This window comes from Erinaceus europaeus, chromosome 17 (genome assembly GCF_950295315.1).
Source record: "Erinaceus europaeus chromosome 17, mEriEur2.1, whole genome shotgun sequence".
NCBI lineage: Eukaryota > Metazoa > Chordata > Mammalia > Eulipotyphla > Erinaceidae > Erinaceus > Erinaceus europaeus.
The window spans coordinates 75,489,693-75,507,894 of NC_080178.1; the positions used below are offsets into that span (position 1 = coordinate 75,489,693).

The window sequence follows — 18,202 nt, forward strand, 5'->3', positions numbered from 1 at the left end:
CCAACCTGCATTTCTTCTATTCACTGATTAACATGAAAAAAATAGCATTGGAAAATATTATGGTTTCTTTTCATGTAATTCTCCCTAAATATATACTTTTAAATTATTTAAAAGGACTTTTCTCATGCATACTTCTTCATATTTGTCTTCATTCTGCGTTGTTTTGGAGGCTTCATTATGGATGGAAATATTGATAGAAGGCATAGAAGCTGGACAGTTGTAGAATGTCTTTCAAGTAACAGCATCTGGTTCCTTGGCAGTCATTCTGGGCCAAGGCAAAGCAGCCCTGGCTTGCCTCCAAATTTTCATGTGGGTATTGCTGAGGGATTTCCAGGTCTGCCATGTTGTTTTAATGGTGCTTTGTAGAAGGTCAGCGTGGAATCCAAAGTTTGTCTGATAGTTCGTAGCATCTACACAGTTTGGTCTCCCCTGGCAGTCCTTCTGGCAGGCACTTCAGCCTTTGGCTAGCTCACTCTGTAACCTCTCTGGTCTCTCCACTATAATTCCAGATACAAGCATGTTCTTGCCTGAGTACTTTGACCTAGCCTGTGCCTCCGCCACTGAGGAAGCTCGCAGACAATGGCTGACTTGACCTCTGCTCTAGTTAGCACTCTTCCCGCCACCAGAATCACATAACTGGTCGCTTTGTAGTGCACAGAACGTATCATCCCTTGAGTCCTATCTTTGTGTGCTTGTCTTTTCCTCTCCATTTCTCTCCCTGAAAGCTGTGCTCACTTTCAACTGACTTTTTCCAAAAGTTAAATAGTACTGGGCCATAGTTGCCACTCAGGGAATAAAAAAGTTAACTAATTAGAACCAAACTTCTTGATGACAAAGAAATCATTACTTTTTTTGGGTAACTGGTGGCTTAGTGAGCACAGGACTCCCATGTTTGGTCCATGGCATCACAGACATTGGAGCAATGCTTTAGTCTCTCTCTCTCATTCTTGTGTTCCCCCAACCTCTCTCTCTCATAAAACAAATAAATATTTGAACAGTGGGAGTCTATCACATATTAATTACTTAGAGTTACATTGAATTTAGCACATGTACTCAGCACTTTATTGAACTCAGCAGATGTAAGTATTAGTATGTCCTGAGCTCGTGTGTGTGTGTGTGTGTGTGTGTGTGTGTGTGTGTGAGTGTGTGTGTGTGTGTGTTTATCTGTGCATATATCCACATCTGACTTTGATTTAGTTTATGGGAATTAGCACTTGGTTTTCAAACCCAACGTCTGGATTCATTAATAAGTTATCCTACCCTATCCGAACCCTACCCTACCCTACCCTACCCTACCCTACTTTACCCTACCCTACCCTACCTTACCCTACCTTACCTTACCCTACCCTACCCTACCCGACCCGACCCGACCCGACCCTACCTTACCCTACCCTACCTTACCCTACCCTACCCTACCCTACCCTACCCTACCCTACCCGACCCTACCTTACCCTACCCTACCCTACCCTACCCTACCCTACCCTACCCTACCCTACCCTACCCTACCCTACCCTACACATCTATCTAGTGTTCAGGATTTCCCTCATGGTCTTTGTGATGAGAATGATAGGAACGGTAGGAATACAAGCTGGGGCACTTGGGACACAGAGCACTTGATCTCTTCAGCCTTTGGAAACAGATCTTGATCTCTGCCCAGCTATTGGAAACAGAAGGAAAACAGTGAGATTCATTCCTCTAATGCTGATTTCCAAATGCCCCCATTGTCACCCCTTAAATACCTTGTCTCAAGAACCAAATTACTAATTGTTTTCATGACTGGTACTTTTATTTCTGTAATTAGAAGATATGTTTACATATCTTGTTTAGCGCCCTGAGAGAAAGAGATAGCTAGAAGAAGCAAAATAAACTGAATTTTCTTGTTGAAAACTGGGAGGGGTGTTTACTTTCTTTACTTGTGATTTCTGCACTCTGCAACTATTTTCTAGTGGGGGAAACTATTTTCAATGCATAATGTAATCGGTATAATTGAGAATAAATTCTGCTTGTTTTAGTATTATAGAAACCTTATTTCATATAACTTGGCAAATTCTAGACTTAAAAAATTGTTTTGGGAGTCGAGAAGTAATGCAGCGGGTTAAGCGCACGTGGCAGGAAGCACAAGGACCAGAGTAGGGATCCTCGTTCGAGCTCCTGGCTCCCCACCTGCAAGGTAGTCACTTCACAGGCTGTGAAGCAGGTCTGCAGGTGTCTATCTTTCTCTCCCCCTCTCTGTCTCCCCTCCTCTCTCGAATTCTCTCTGTCCTATCCAATGATGACAACAACAATGATAATAACCACAACAATGATAAAACAACAAGAGCAACAAAAGGGGAAAAAAATGGTTTCCAGGAGCAGTGGATTTGTGGTGCAAGCACCCAGCCCTGGCAATAACCCTGGAGGCAAAAAAAAAAAAAAAAAAATATTTTACCTAAACCTGTCTCCTATTCTTTTTTTTTTTTTTTTTTTTCTTTTTTCCCCATTTTATTTGGAGGTTAATGGTTTACAGCTCAACTGTCTACACATGGATTCCATTTTTCAGCTCTATATCATGAGTGTCTGTAACACATTCTCACCTCCAACCTAGGATCCCAGCCCCACCCTCCAAGCCCCTCCTCTTCTGTCCCTTCCCCAGAGTTCCTTGCTTTGGTGTAGTACTCCTCTGCTATGTTTCTTTCTTTTTCCATAGTTTCTCCACACCCCAAAATACTCTCACTTTCTCTGCCCCATTAGCACAGTAAGTTATGTTAGAGGAGACTGCCCAATGCTTGGGAAAATAGGTAAGAGAGACTCTAGCCAGGAAATTTATTATTGTTATTTTCAATTTATTTTACTTGACTTGACATTCTTGAACTGGCTGATGGGAAGAATAAAATGAATTAAACAGTTTTTGTCTCTTCTTTCCTTTGGATGTTGTGGAAAGGCGGATGGCAAAAGTCTCAAAGGAGGTGAAAGAGACCTGCTCTTATGTGAGGCAGATTTTTGGCCCTCTAGTTGTATTACCATAAACTTTAATTTCAAAAATCTGAAAACACCTTAACATGATTATAATTACTTTAACCTAATTACTGTGGCTGCATTTTTAAAAGGTGCACATTTAAAAACAAATATCAAAATAAAATTACATGATATAAATAATTCTTGGGCACCCAATGAGTACTTTTCAAGTACACTTGGAGAAATTCTTATTTAATCCTTGTGGGATGGCAGAAAAACATCCTTTTCATATGGTCCAAACCAAAAACTCTGACAAACTGTACAAATTCTAGTGCTCTCTTTGGCAGCACACACACTAAAATTAGAAAGATATAAAGAAGATTTTCATGGCCCCTGTGTAAAGATGACATACAAATTCAGGAAGTAGCCCATATATTTAAAAAGAGTTATGAGTTCTATTTGTAATATGCTCCCTAAAAGGAAAGAACACAAGAAGTTATAAATCTGTGCAAATATTCAATGAGAAAAAGATGGAACCTGTATTCAAGATTTGTTCTATTTCAGTCAAATCCACTAGTTGGTATTCTTATGCAGATCACCTTTCTTTTTCTGACTGAAGGTGTTTTCATCTGTAAAATGGAGACTATATAAAGCCCAGATTCTTTCTTTTTTTTTAAATTTTTTATTTAAGAAAGGATTAGTGAACAAAAACATAAGATAGAAGGGGTACAACTCCACACAATTCCTACCACCCAATCCCCATAATCCCCCCCTCCCATGGTAGCTTTCCCATTCTCTATCCCTCTGGGAGCATGGACCCAGGGTCGTTGAGGGTTGCAGAAGGTAGAAGGTCTGGCTTCTGTCATTGCTTCCCCACTGAACATGGGCGTTGACTGGTCAGTCCATACTCCCAGTCTGCCTCTCTCTTTCCCTAGTAGGGTGTGTCTCTGGGGAAGCTGAGCTCCAGGACACATTGGTGGGGTCTTCAATCCAGGGAAGCCTAGCCAGCATCCTGGTGGCATCTGGAACCTGGTGATTGAAAAGAGAGTTAACATATGAGGCCAAACAATTTGTTGAGCAATCATGGATCCCAAGCTTGGAATAGTGGAGAGGAAGTGTTAGGGAGGTACTCACTGCAAACTCTAGTGTACTTCTGCTCTCAGGTATATATTTTGCAGTAGTTTATGGATACGTGTGCACATAAGCTCTCTCTCACAGAAACTGGTGTATATCTAGATTATGGGACTTTGTTAGAAAGTGAACTACCTGAGATGAAATTAGAGTGTACTATAAAAGGAAAGGTCTCACCCGAGTAATGAAGTTGAAGGGTTGTCATTCCACACGTGAAGTCTCTGGATACAGTCTGAGGTGAAGCATATTGAGGTGGCAATCGTTGCTTTGGTTAGGTTGTGATCGGCAGATGCAATATTATTTGGTTCGGAATGGGAGATGCATACGGGAAAGTGGGCCCTATCCAAGGGTTCCAGGACTGGGGGAAGTAGGGGCTCTATAGTAAAGATGTGAGGTTCCTGCCAGATTCTTTCTTTTGCTAACACTGTGTTACCAACTACCTCTTTTCAAGAAAACCAGTGTGCCTTACATGGGGAACTCACTGATTTATAGGTTCAAGAATATAGATAGGAAGGAAGGAAGGAAGGAAGGAGAGGGAGGGAGGGAGGAAGGAAGGGAGGAAGGAAGGAAAGAAAGGCAAATTCTATTTATGGACTTCCTTTTGTATGTGATGTAAGGTGGAAGTATATTGAAAAGAGAGTAAGGAAAAGAAAGGCGGAAGGAAGGAAGGGAGGGAGAGAAGGAGAAAAAGTAAGAGAAAGAAAGAATGGAGGAGGGGGTGGAATGTGAGCAGTAATGCTAGCGATTCCAAGAAGGCAGAGACAGAATCTAAAGGAAGGTCAGGCATGATATCTGTTCAGAAAATACAAGCTAGTAACAGTTCTTCCCTTAAGGAGTTCCAAAAATGGTGAGAGAGAGAGAGAGGAGAAGAGAGGCAGAGAGAAGAGAGGCAGAGATGAGAAAGGGCACAGGTATAAAGAGTAAGAAATGGCTGGAAAACAAAGGAGGAGTGACCAGGTAAATCTTTAAGGAGAAAGTGAATTAGAGATGAAACTCAACAGGTTAGTAGGATTATGACAAGAGGAGTTACTAGGAAAGGGAAAATACAGTAATGGAAAAATATGCAGGAGGGGTAAGAAGACTGACTGGGAAAGGGATCCAACATGTGAGGGGTGATAGATCTTCCTGCATTCTTCCTCTCACCACCCCACCTATGCCTAACAGCACATTTTCTTTGGTGTCAAACATTAGTGGTATAGCTAAACAAGTAGCTTCTGTGCTAGAAACAAGGACTTCAGTTCTTTCCTTCCATAAAACCACAGCTTTTTTTCCTGGATCATTTTGTTGACACTGGAGGCTTATGAGAATGGAAGTATTTGTGATTTCTTTCAAATTATTTTTAAGCTCTCTCCCCCACCCCTACTTGAGTTTGTAATGACTTGTTACTGACACACTTTCATTCCTGTACTGAACAAACACTAAACCCGGCTGCTTAATTACTACCTCTGTCTCCCTCCTTCCTTCTCAACAACCTCACAGTCCTGCTCGTCCAGCTTGATAGCATGTTTTACTTGGTAGCCATAGAGATGGTCCTCAGCATTGCTTTGAGGAAGGAGCAAAACCCAAGACATCCTAGAACTGAGGTGCCCTTGCTTTTGACGTTAGGATGCATCAGTCCAATAAGCAATAACGTTCCCTTTGAGATGCACCCTACCCACATGCACGGTTCCTCCAGCATCTCCTATTGCCTAAGTTTCGACTTTACATGATGTTGAAATGATACAGTCGTTCTACCTCTGATATGAACTAGCAGTATGATCACACCATGCTGCTTCTGTTCCCTAGATTTCAGTCCATTAGTAAGTAGAGTGAAGAGATTCGGCTCAACTAAATGATTTGTTCAAGGCCTTTCAGTTCTAAATGAAAAGTCCTTCATTGTTGAGCTCCCTCAAATTTTAATGATGAATATTTTATTAAAGCTAAACTCACAGTAAATGTGGAGTATTTTAGCCATAAAATAATGAAAACATTTTTAAATCTGTGCCTGTAAAATGTGAGTTTTATTATATTTTATAATTTTGAGAAATATTTAACTAGGCTCATTTTTATGTGTATGCACTGCATACCTTTTATATATCTTGGATATAAAGAAACAGTTCAGTATCCCAGAAATCACTAAACAGTTTTTCAAAATTCAAATGAAAAAATATATACATTTACAGAGACATTTTTCATCAAGACTTAAATGCTTATGAGTCTCAGGATAAGCTTGGTGGAGGCTTTTACACTTGGGTTTTCTTTTTCCCTTTTTTGATTAGTGATTTATTCATGATTGACAAGTTTGTGGGATAAGAGGGATACAATTCCATATAATTCAGTTTCCACCACCAGAGTTCCATATCCTTCCTCCCCTCCCCTCACCCCCAACCTCACCCCTTGGGAAGAATGGACCAAACATCTTTATGGGGACAGAAGGTGCAAAGTCTGGCTTCTGTAATTGCTTCTCTGCTGCTCATAGGCATTGACAGGTCAATCCATACCCCAGCCAGATTCCATCTTTATGGGCTCAGGCTCTGGGAAGGTGGGGCTCCAGGACGCATTGATGAGGTTGTCTCCCTAGGGAAGTCAGGTTGGCATCATGGTAGCACCTACAACTTGGTGGCTGAAAAACATTAAGATATAAAGCAGAATAAATTGTTTAGTAATAAGGAACCTAAAGGTAAGAATAGAGCAGATAAGATTTGGGGTCTTCATGTTGGAAGAAGATAGGAAGTCTATTTTAGGTATATTCTAAAAGGCCCATGACTTTACTAATTTTTGCCTGAGCCCAATAGCTAAGATGCAGGTGGGCTAGGAGTATTGTTTGGGGAAATGGTGTCAGAATTGAGAATAGGACTAGAAAGCTGGATCAGGGCAGAGAGAGGCTCCCTTTTGTTATGGGAAAAGCATATAAGTACTGTAAACCCCATCGATCTGACTTGGGCCTACATCTATTCATATTTAGCACAGGAGCCTGTGTGACCTCTGCCTCCCTGTCAGTCTGAGCTCACAGTCCATGGTCACAGTGGGAATATTCTATTTTTATTTTATTTCGTTTTTTTAACCAGAGCTGATCAGCTCTGGCTTATGACTGTGCAAGGGATTGAACCTAGGACTTTGGAGCCTCAGGCGTGACAGTTTGCATAACCATTATGCTATCTGCCCCCACTACATTCTAAGCTTCACTCGTTTTAGGACCAGTTTTCCTCCAGTGACAGAATATGTTGACCCAGCCTTTCTTTGGAGAGTGAGGCAGTTTCTACTATTGCTATCCTACATTGAGGGCAGTGTCCTGTAGAGGCCCACAAAGTTGTTTAGGATGTTGTTCCTGATGGAGATGACCAGGGATTGTGAAGAGAGGGATCTGTTAGCTGTCTAAGTGAGAGTCCCAGGATACCCTGACTAGGGCCCTGGATGATGGAGTGGCCTAGTAGTGACCAAAAGGACCATCATTAAAGTGTGCCGGTCTCTTGCCCTTATCCAACATTTGTAGTCCTTACTTTATCTGACAAGGTTAGCCTTAGAGTGATTGAAAGAAGTGAAATAGGAAGTAGGTGAGGAGGGTATCTAGGTCTAAGTAGAAAATATTTGCTTAAGTACTTTAGGGTGTCATTTTTAGGTCTTTCTTTTCTTTTTTTTTTTAAATTTCTTTATTGGAAAAATTAATGTTTCACATTTGACAGTAAATACAATAGTTTGTACATGCATAACATTTCCCAGCTTTCCATATAACAATACAACCCCCACTAGATCCTCTGTCATATTTTTAGGTCTTTCTACCTGCTTGTTGCACCTATTAAGTCACTATAGGCTTTTGCACACCTTTATTTTAAGGTATATGTTTTCCCCTAACCTATGGACACATGTGCACATGTGCCCATCTCATGGATCCTGGTTTATATGTAGGTTCTATAACTTGTTAGGAAGTGCACCACCCAAAATGGAATGAAAGAGTCCTTTGAGCCAGGAAAGGTCTCACCAGAGTAATGGAGCTGAAGGGTTGACATTGCAGTCTTGGCATTTCTGGACACAGTCTGAAGTGAAACATGTCGAGGTGGTACTGGTTGCAGTGATTTGTTTGAGATCAGCAGATGTAGTGTCCAATAGTCTGGATCAAAAGAAGCATAAAGAAAAATGAGCAAAGCCACAGAGGTTCCAGGACTGGGAGAAAAATGGGTTTTATAGAGAATGAAGAGGGTTCCTTGCTGTCTCAGAGTTTAAGAAGGCAATAATTTATTATTATTATTATTATTATTATTATTATTATCATTATTATTATATCCAAGTTATTTGAGAATTTATTTTACTTTGAAAATCCCATGGTTAGGATTTACTGTCCCATACAAGACCTTAGCACTGTTGATTTTTTTCTAACCATCAACTATGTTTAGAAATGAATATTCATTATATTGTCATGACTATGAGCCATGGTCTGGGAATCCAATGTAATACTTAATCAGAGTTTAACCTTTCCCTCTGAAACCATTAATCTGGAAATAACTTGTCTAACTGAAGCTATATGTTCTTTCAGAAAAGGATGCAAAAACATTTAGAGAAACTTTAAATTTCTAGAAGTAACTAACTACACAGAGAAGAAATAAATGGTACTACTTTTTAGTTACTATTTAAGCAGCATGGATTGTGTTAGAAAAGTCTAGAAGATGTTAGGGGAACTAGCAGTTACCGAGTGAATAGCTACCCAGTTACCTAAAACTGTCTTAGCAAATGGCTTTCAGAAAACCACTTTTTGGATAGGTTAATTTTAATTTTTAATATATATTTATTATTTGATAGGCCTGAGAGAAATTAAGAGAGAGAGAGAGAGACAGAGACAGAGAGAAAGAGGCAGGTACTGAGTGAGTGTTTGAACCTGGGTCCTTGCACATGCACTCAACTGGGTGTACCATCACCAAGCCTCAGGACTTTTTGTGAAGCAATGTGACATAATTTGAACCAATTCATCTTCCTTTTATTTTTTTAACTCAAGACTATGAATTAATCATCTCATATATAAAACATTTTGTCACCCACTGCTTTTATTGACTCACTTGTAGAGAATTAACCCTCACAACATGCAGTGATTTTACATGGTATGTTATCTCTGTTATTATTTCTTTTCTTTTTTTAACATAACATCTTTGTTTTGTTTTGTTCTGTTCTGTTTTAATCATAACACTGCTCAGCTCTGGCTGATGGTGGTGCTGGGAGGTTGAAGCCTCAGACATGACAGGCTTTTCCATAACCTAGATGCTATCTTCTCAGGAGGCCAGTTCACACAGTTCTTGATGCTACACATCTAAACATCGTCGAGGTCAACCTTGTCTTCAGTAAGCTCATAATCTATCATGTATGATCCACATGTGCATAGTTAAAATTGAGGCTTTTTTTTAAGTGATAAATACCATTTGCCAGGTAAAAATCAAGACTTTGAAATGATCATCTTCTCCAGAGCTGTTATATACAAGTACTCTAAGACATCAGCTCCTCTCAGGTCACAAGGCTTAACATAGAGAACTCAGTGTCAGCTGAGAAAACAAGCTAGCTGTGAAATTCTTGCATATGCATACCCATTCAGGGTAATAGGATTTGTATTCAAGTAAAACTTAGCATCTTTAATATGAAAAGCATGATACTTATATCTAAGTCAGATGTTTTGCCAGATAGAATGTGAGAATTTTTATTTCCGTGAACATCTGTCTTTACACTGGGCTGTATTTTCTGATTTTTATTTCAAGGTTCATTCTACTAACTCTTGTCTGGTATCTTACTGTCTTCTCAATATTTTACCCAACTATTGGAATAACTTCCAAGTTTTATGGAATCTGACTATACTACTTCTCACCTCATTTGTGTCAGTAATTACAGCTCACTAAGAGCTGGCTGTGAGCTATCACAATTCTGAGGAATCTTAGAATTTATAAAGTCTTACCACCTTGTGGTACAACCCAGGGGAAAGCTATATAAGATAAATATCACAACTTCAGTGGAATCCACACTTACTTAAATGTGGCACCAAAGAATAAACCCAAGGATTCCCACATGTCTGATATCACTACTGAGTTGTTGTTGTTTTCCTTTATTTCTTTGAAATAGAGATAAAGGGAGAAACTAAGAGGAGAGACAGACACAGAGAGGAGAGGCATCATAACGCTACTCCCTCGCCCATGAACCTCCCTCCACAGATGTCAGCCATGATGCTCCCATGTGGTGTCAGGGCTTCCAATAAGGGGCATAGATGATGACAGATGTGTGTGCTCAACTGGGTGAAGCTAGATACAACTGTTTAGCTCAACTAACATTATAGTTAAGAAGCCACTGGATTGCTTAAAGGCTTTCTGCATTAATTTAGCATTTTTAAAATCTATTTATTTCAAGAGATTTTATTTTACTTTTTTCACTAGTCAAAATTCCCAGAAGGATTGAAGCTTGAGGAAAATTGGCTTTCTTCTGATCTTGTGAAGTGAGGTCGAGTGAAGGCATAAATGATACCTTAAGAATTGTTGTCTTTCTGTGGTCCGGGAGGTGGCGCAGCGATAAAGCGTTGGACTCTCAAGCATGAGGTTCTGAGTTCGATCCCTGGCAGCACATGTGCTGGAGTGATGTCTGGTTCTTTTTCTCTCCTCCTATCTTTCTAATAAATAAGTATATAAATACATAAATACATAAATTGTTGTCTTTCTAAGAGACTCTTGAACAGTAAAGCACATTTGTTATGATGCCAGATTCTAGATAGCCAATAGGTTTTTCCAGCTCTCAGTTACCTTTACCTCATTTGTTAAGTACTTTTCTTCACTGACTAATCCAACTGGAAGTTTTTCCAGAGTTCCCCCCCACCCCCACTCCATCTTCCCTTTAGAAGACACCTGGATGGATTTCAAAGTAAAAGGATACAACAGAGTAAAAAGAAAGCCAAAAAAAAAAAGACAGCTTCCCTCTCATCATATATATATATATATATATATATATATATATATATATATATATATATATATATATATTCTAGCAGTTTGACTTTTACTTGTGAATTTTTTCTTGCCACTGAGTCATTGCACATACAGAATTATGAAACTTTAATTTCTTTAGAGGCTTGTTATATTAGAAAAATCTTTCCAAAGAAAGCAACAATCATGACATAAGCACATCTGGCTCTTGCAAATTATTCTTTATTAAGCTTTCATTTAATTACATGTGCTGAAAGGTCTGTTTTTGATTACTGTAATTTTTTTTATTTGTCCATCTGAATGATAGTAATGCTGGAAATTACATACAAACCACCTGTTTTTTTCTCCCACACTATGTGGCAAAGTTTGAGCTATTTTTTTCTGTGGTTGATGAACTAGGAAGCTTTCTATTTTATTATGATTAAAATATGACTATCAAGGCAATGACTTAATCTTTGTGATAAGAAAAGAAAATATTTGAATAGATTTTTCAAGCATTAAGGATTTGCATATTAGGGTATCTGAATTCTGATTCATAATAGCACATTATCTCACTAATTTATCAACAGTTTCACCTAAATTTTAATAAACTGATAGTTAAGGTTTAACATCTTGTGCTAGGTCAGAAAAGCTTGAGGATTTTTATTCTTATTTTTATTTATTCATTTATGCCACAAATTCAGCAATATTCTCTTGAGGATTGTTATAGACTATTTAGAAATAAGAATGTGAAAAAAGAGGGACTGTCATTGGGCCTCAGGCATTTTGACTGTAGTTCTCTTACCCAGAAAGATCTCCACCCCCAGAGACGCTCCAGAGAGACGTTCTTACTCAGTAAGTACTGAGTAAGAATGTGATTCCTTGAGGGATCACTTGAAAATTTCAGATTAGTTTCTTAGTTCATGAATATTCAAATCACACCAATCAATTTACAGTATCTTAAAGAGCTTTTTGGGGCCAGGCCATGACTCACTTGGTTAAGCTCACATATCACCATGCAAAAGGATCTGAGTTCGAGCCCCTGCACCCCACCTTCAGGGAGGATGCTTCATGAACAGTGAAGCAAGGCTTCGGGTGTCTATCTTTTATTTCTTTCTCTCTACTTCCCTTTCCCTTTCAATTTCTATCTGTCCTGTAAAATACATATATATATATATATATATATATATATATATATATGTGTGTGTGTGTGTGTGTGTGTATATATATATATATTTGAAAGATTTTATTATAGGTCTTAGATGATATATATTAGAAAAAGGAACTTTTATTATAGGTCTTAGATGTTATTTGGACAGATTCTTTTCTGTGTAATTGAAGAAACTGAGTGCTAGAGACATTAATTTCACTGTCCAGGGTCACAAGGTTATTGCTAGAACCAGGAAAAGAATGATCAATCCTATCCCAGTGCTCTTTCTTCTCATCATTATTTGGTCTCTAAAAATGGTGAAAGAGAAACTGCAAAGTGTCAGAGTAATAGTTATCTAACAATATGGTAAGTTGTCTTTCTTGTTGTTTCTAACTCCATTTCAGCACCAAGAGAGGTAATGTTGTCTTCCCTGTTTTGCAGCAACTCTACGCTGCTCAGCTGGCCAGCATGCAGGTGTCACCTGGAGCAAAGATGCCATCAACTCCACAGCCACCAAACACAGCAGGGGCAGTCTCACCTACTGGGATAAAAAATGAAAAGAGAGGGACCAGCCCTGTAACTCAAGTTAAGGTACTTGCTTTGCAGGATTGTTGCAACAGTTTGGAAAATAGCTTCACAAGAAAGGTCGTGAGGCAGGCTGTGCTGGGAGTAAACGTCAAGAAGCACGGAAACATAAAGGAACCCCCAAATGCTCCTCTTTATGGTAACTTCCATGATTGAGCATGGAGAAACAGGTGTTCCCCTTTTGATAACAATAGTGCCCTATTACGAGATCTCCACCTAAATCTGCAGACTACTCACTTCTCAAGAGTCTGCTCCTTTTGGATTCTAGTTTTTGTTTTTTAATGTTCACTGGCATGGATGGGCCCAATTTTATTTCCAGTCGCTGTCATAGGTTTGCGACACATCTCGCCAAGGTTTTTAAGCAGGTGGCAAATGGAGGAGAATCTCAAAAGTTGAGATTTCAAGCAGGGAATTAAAGCGCTAGACTCTCTACTGTTTGTCAGTGAGTAGTTACAATTACAAATGTGCATGTTGAGGAGTGAGTGGTGTCACTGTCTAGTTCTGCTTTGGTGCTATAGAGTTGTAATAGGATATCCGGATTCTCCTCCTTGGTGATGACTGGGGAAGTTAAGGAAAATATCTCCTCACTGTCCTTGCTGTCTTGCAACTGGTCAGCAAAAGGGCTTAGTGGAAGAGGGAGAGTAATTATGGACTCCAACTTGGTGCTGCAGAGGATACCTACAAGGGGTACTGGTTGGTTTTTCTAATTCCCTTTACTTCCTACATGGAATTAACAAATTAAAAGAATTCAGACAAACAACTATTTTGTAAAATGGATTTATCTGCTCAAAGAGCTATCCAATGCACAGATGCATTATTGTAATGTAACCAAAGTGCTGCGTGTGGAGAAAATCTGCGATTATTAAATCTTCACATCTAAGACAAACAAAACAGCATTGAGTGCTACCAAGTCACGGAAACTGTTTTAATTTCTAAACTTTTCAGATGTAGGAATCTTGAGACTTTAGAAAGGTCTTTCAAACCATGGTTCTCCAATACCAAAGATAAACAAGTAGACACTATTGAAAGCGTTCCTAGACCCCGCCCAGAGTGCTCCCGTGCCAGTGTGTCCGCTTTCTTTTTGTTAAGTTAAATTTCATGGATTTATATTATGAAAATCCAGTGGCATCTTTTCACACTTAACTATTTGTATAAGACTACACCCACCACTAAACTCCTAAGCCGTTACACCAAAAGATCACACTCACCAAATTTCCAGTGTGATGACATCAAAGGCACCCCACCCCTGGCCTCTCCACCCACCACCCCCTTCTTCCTTTTGAGAGTAACCGAAATGCTCAGAGTCTGAGGTTTATGCTTATCATTATTATTGCAAGCTTGTCCTTCTTATTAATAAAACCACTCAGAAATTGTCTTTCACGTCCTTGTTTATTTCACTTGTAATATTCTACTGGGAGGTCTTCATCCATTTTGACATACACCCTCCCCCCCCCCCGACCCCCGTTTTAGTGAGTTTGAGTATCCATGGCCTCTTTGCCTAGTGTTCAGTGGCCATGTGGGCTGAGGCTGTGATTTGACTTTTGCGGATATTGCTGCCGTGCGAACACAAGGTGCATGCGTCCTTCTAAATTAGTGTGTTAGTGTTGTCAGACTGGTGCTTACAAGTGGTGCTAGGGGATCATAAAGTATTTACATTTTTTATAGGAGGAATCTCCATCCCGTTTTCCATGGGGCTGCACTCGGTTGTCTTCCCACCAACAATGTAGCAATGTTCCTTTTCCCTCCACAGCCATGCTAGTCAGGGCTCTTTCAGTCTCTGGAGTAGACGCCTTCCTAGCACGGTAAACTGTTCTCACCAGTATCTCATGATGCTTTTGTTTTGTATTTCCCTGATAATAAGTTCTGACAACATCTTTTTTCATGTTTCTGTGGACCTTCTGTATGCTTTCTATGAAGAAATATCTATAATTCAGATCTTTTGCCCACTTCTTATTGACCCCCCCCCATGCTTTTTTATTCTCCAAAGAAATGGAATTATGCTGTTGGTTCAATGCCAGTCCTGTGAGCTAACAATAGCAGTTTATGTTTAATAGGATAGCATTAATTCACCAGTAGTCTACCATTAGAACCAATCATCTAGGTTCCTGGAGTTTCTGTTTACAAATAAGAGTCAGATCACTATAACAAAAGCACTTTGTTTAATTATAGTTGTTAGAGAATAAATATATCAAATGTCAGTGACTTGAGCTATTGAGTATTAGATATTTTAACATGAAAAAGCCATCTTATGAGTGATTTGGCCAAATGGAACTGCACCAAACCCAGCTTTTACTGGATGAGTAAAATGTTCCCTGGTTAAATTCAAGTTTATGACTACTTTTACCATGCCAGCTTTGTGGGCCAACTGGATTTTATTACTCACTTGACCACATACAAATTCTTAGGGAGTTCTCTATATGATTTGACTTGAATATTTTATGTTACTAAGGAAACATTCCTTATACTTATTAGGTTTCTTATTGTATATGTGGATAAAATCATATACCAAGATATAAAACAAATGTTTTATTTTATTTTATTTCATTTTTATTGACTTCACTGGTTTAAAATATTACCGGGTGTGCATATATCAAGTGCACATGTCACCCTGTGTGCAGACCTTGGTTCAAACCCCAGTCTCAAGCTGCAAGGAGGAAGCTTCATGAGCAGTGAAACACTGCTGCAGATGTGTCTCTCTCTCTCTTTCTCTCTCATTCTAGCTTTAGCACTATCTCCCTATCTCTTATTTTCTTTTATTTTTTCAAAGGCAAAAAAATATTGCTAGGAGTTATGGAGTCAAAGTGCAGAGGCTAAACTGGGAAGTGTTCTGCATGTACAAACTATTGTACTTATGTTGAATGTAAAACATTAATTCCCCAATAAAGAAATAAAAAAAAAACAAAGTACAGATGCTGTGCCCAAGAGATAGCCCTGATGACAGGAAATATATATGTGTGTGTGTGTGTATATATATGTATGTATGTATGTATGTATGTATATTATAGAGGGCTGGCAAGATAGCTCCCCTAGAAGAGTATCTGCTTTACCATACACATGATCCAGGCTTTAGTGAGGCCTTTGTTGTATTGATGAGTGCTTCCGTGCTATGGAATCTTTTTCCTTCTTTCCTTATCTAAAAAAAAAAGTCAGCCTGCAGTAGCAATGTCACCGCTTAAACTATGAACATTAGTACCTGGAGAGACCTTAGAGACCAGAGAAAACCAGACCCTCTGAGCCCACAGATGAGGAAAGTGAACCCCAGAGAAGTCCACACCTGCCATGGGGTAGACGCCCCTGTCGCTCATTGTACCCTCTTCTCCATGCCAGACAGCAGCATTGCAGGCAGGTTCTCTGTGCCTCCTCAGCAACAAGCAGGAGGTAATATTTGTTGACTGAACAAATTTAAATGAATTAAACTGAACATTTAAATGAATATTCTCATTTCACAACTAAGTTTCCCAATAATGGAAGTCTTGTGCATATTTTATAGCAGGGTGAATGAAACACCATGAAACCAAGGAGCTTCCCTATCAAACTCCTGGCTAAACTAGCTACATGCCAGCTATGTGATTACCGAACTTAATACAGAGGCACAGGTATTCCGTACTTCAGAGAGATATTCTGTTAATATAGGAAGCAAGGAACATAAGGAGACATCTCTTAAGGCATGAAAAACAGATCGCATGTAACATGATATGGAAAACATAATCATAATGTGTCCTGGTCTTTGCACAAATTGATTTTAAACATGAGCAAAGGCCAGAATATAGACCGTGACGTGTGCCCACACCCAGAAAGCCGCAAGGAGCCCTGCTGTGGCATGTGGCTCTCTGGGCAGAGGCCCAGGGAACCAGAAGAAGGCTTTCTCTGTTTCCATTTTTAACATACTTGCAATTGTTTGATTTAAAAATATATATTAAGAAATTAGCTGTAGAGCCTATATATAGTTTCAGGAACTTTTTATAGAGAATAACTAAAGCACAATAGAGCTGGAGAAATTTTAAATAATTCTTTGTAAATGCCCTAGGTTAATTTAGATCCCTGAAAACACATTAGGAAATTAAGCTGTAATGTGAGCTAATTCAGATTTTAATTTGGCAAAAAGAATGATCCAACTCCACAGTTAATGTAAATAGAAGCATAACACAGGGAAATTAATGAGGTTTCCTCCCCATGAATCTTCAAGGAGGTAGATAATTAGCTTCTTTTGTTATTATTGTAGGAGAATGTAGTATTGTCTCTGAGGTGTAAAATAACTGTGGCTTACTAAGTGATAATGTGCTTCATTTGTCTTTTTTTTTTTTTAAATAATTATTTATGTTAAACTCTTGTAGGATGAAGCAGCAGTAGCGCAGCCGCTGAATCTCTCCTCCCGACCCAAGACAGCTGAGCCTGTAAAGTCCCCAACATCTCCTACACAGAGCCTCTTCCCAGCCAGCAAAACCAGCCCTATCAGTCTGCCCAACAAAGGCAGCCTCCCCAGCCCCATCGGAGGAAGTCTGGGAAGAGGATCCTCTCTAGGTAAATGGAAAGGTCAACACCTGGAAGAGACTTATGAATTAGGTAAAAGAAAGCAAACCTGTTGAGTGATGACTGACTCTGTTTTCAAAGTGTTTTGGGGTTAAAAAAAAAAAAAGTAAAATACTTTCTCCTTAGATATAATCCACCTTGGTGTCTTGGGGTGATTGGAACTTTTGGAAAAGGTCATAATGTAAATTATGCTGAAAATTGTTCTTCCAGTCATGGTGCGTTAGTTCAGTCAGGAAATCAGAGACTTGGAAATTTCTTAGTTCAATATTTTGCCATTAAAGTAACAGTTCCAAGCACTTTAGAATGACCATGACTCCAAAGACCTAAAGGCTTATCTTAAAAATCCATATATATTTTTTAATGATGTGAATATTTCATCTTATTCCGTATTAGTTTGTCATTAAAAAATATGAATGATACAGTTCAATAATGCAGTGAGAAATAAAACTGATACTTAGTAATGTATAGCATAGTGATCCTCTGACTTTATATACCCAGGTATGTTTAGTATATCCATACTCCCCTGCAAGAAACACAGAGGAAAGACAGGCTAAAGGTCAGGCAGACAGGGCTGAGAGTTTTCATATGTTACATATGTGACCCCAGGATAGTTATTTAGTATGTTTGAACCCAATTTCCCAGTCTCTAGAAAGAGAATATGTTACTATTTATATTGATTTTCATAGCATTTTTCTTTCATGAAGATTGAAGAAGGAAAAATATGTAGAAAAATACTTAACATGGTGTCTGGATCCTCGAAGGCAAGGAATTTAAAAAGATTTTACTAAGGGAACACCATTTACGTGGGGTGAAGCAATGTATGAAACATTTATTCTTCACAGTGTCCACAAAGTACTCCATTCTTTGCCTTTTAATTTTCAAATACAACGCAGGTACTCAAAGGATGTAAGAATTGGAACTAACATTCATCCACTATATTGCCTTCCTTGAGTTACTGAGTACAGGGGTTAGA

General features: G+C 39.0%; 1 protein-coding gene and 1 non-coding gene across 16 annotated transcripts in view; both read left to right on the plus strand.

The window, feature by feature from the left end:
* SOX6 (SRY-box transcription factor 6) overlaps positions 1–18,202 on the plus strand; it is a 586,459-nt gene that overhangs the window by 496,676 nt on the left and 71,581 nt on the right. For 11 of the 15 annotated variants that reach the window (XM_060177099.1, XM_060177100.1, XM_060177097.1 and 8 more), the window contains 2 exons: positions 12,556–12,705; positions 17,034–17,262. In XM_060177099.1, the coding sequence (XP_060033082.1) occupies positions 12,556–12,705; positions 17,034–17,262 (379 nt within the window). The remainder of the gene's footprint in view (positions 1–12,555; positions 12,706–17,033; positions 17,263–18,202) is intronic. The other 4 variants (XM_060177106.1, XM_060177111.1, XM_060177108.1 and 1 more) reach the window with 1 other exon arrangement.
* Positions 3,266–3,372, plus strand: LOC132534135 (U6 spliceosomal RNA). Its single transcript, XR_009545811.1, has one exon. It is a non-coding gene; the product is annotated as a U6 spliceosomal RNA (small nuclear RNA).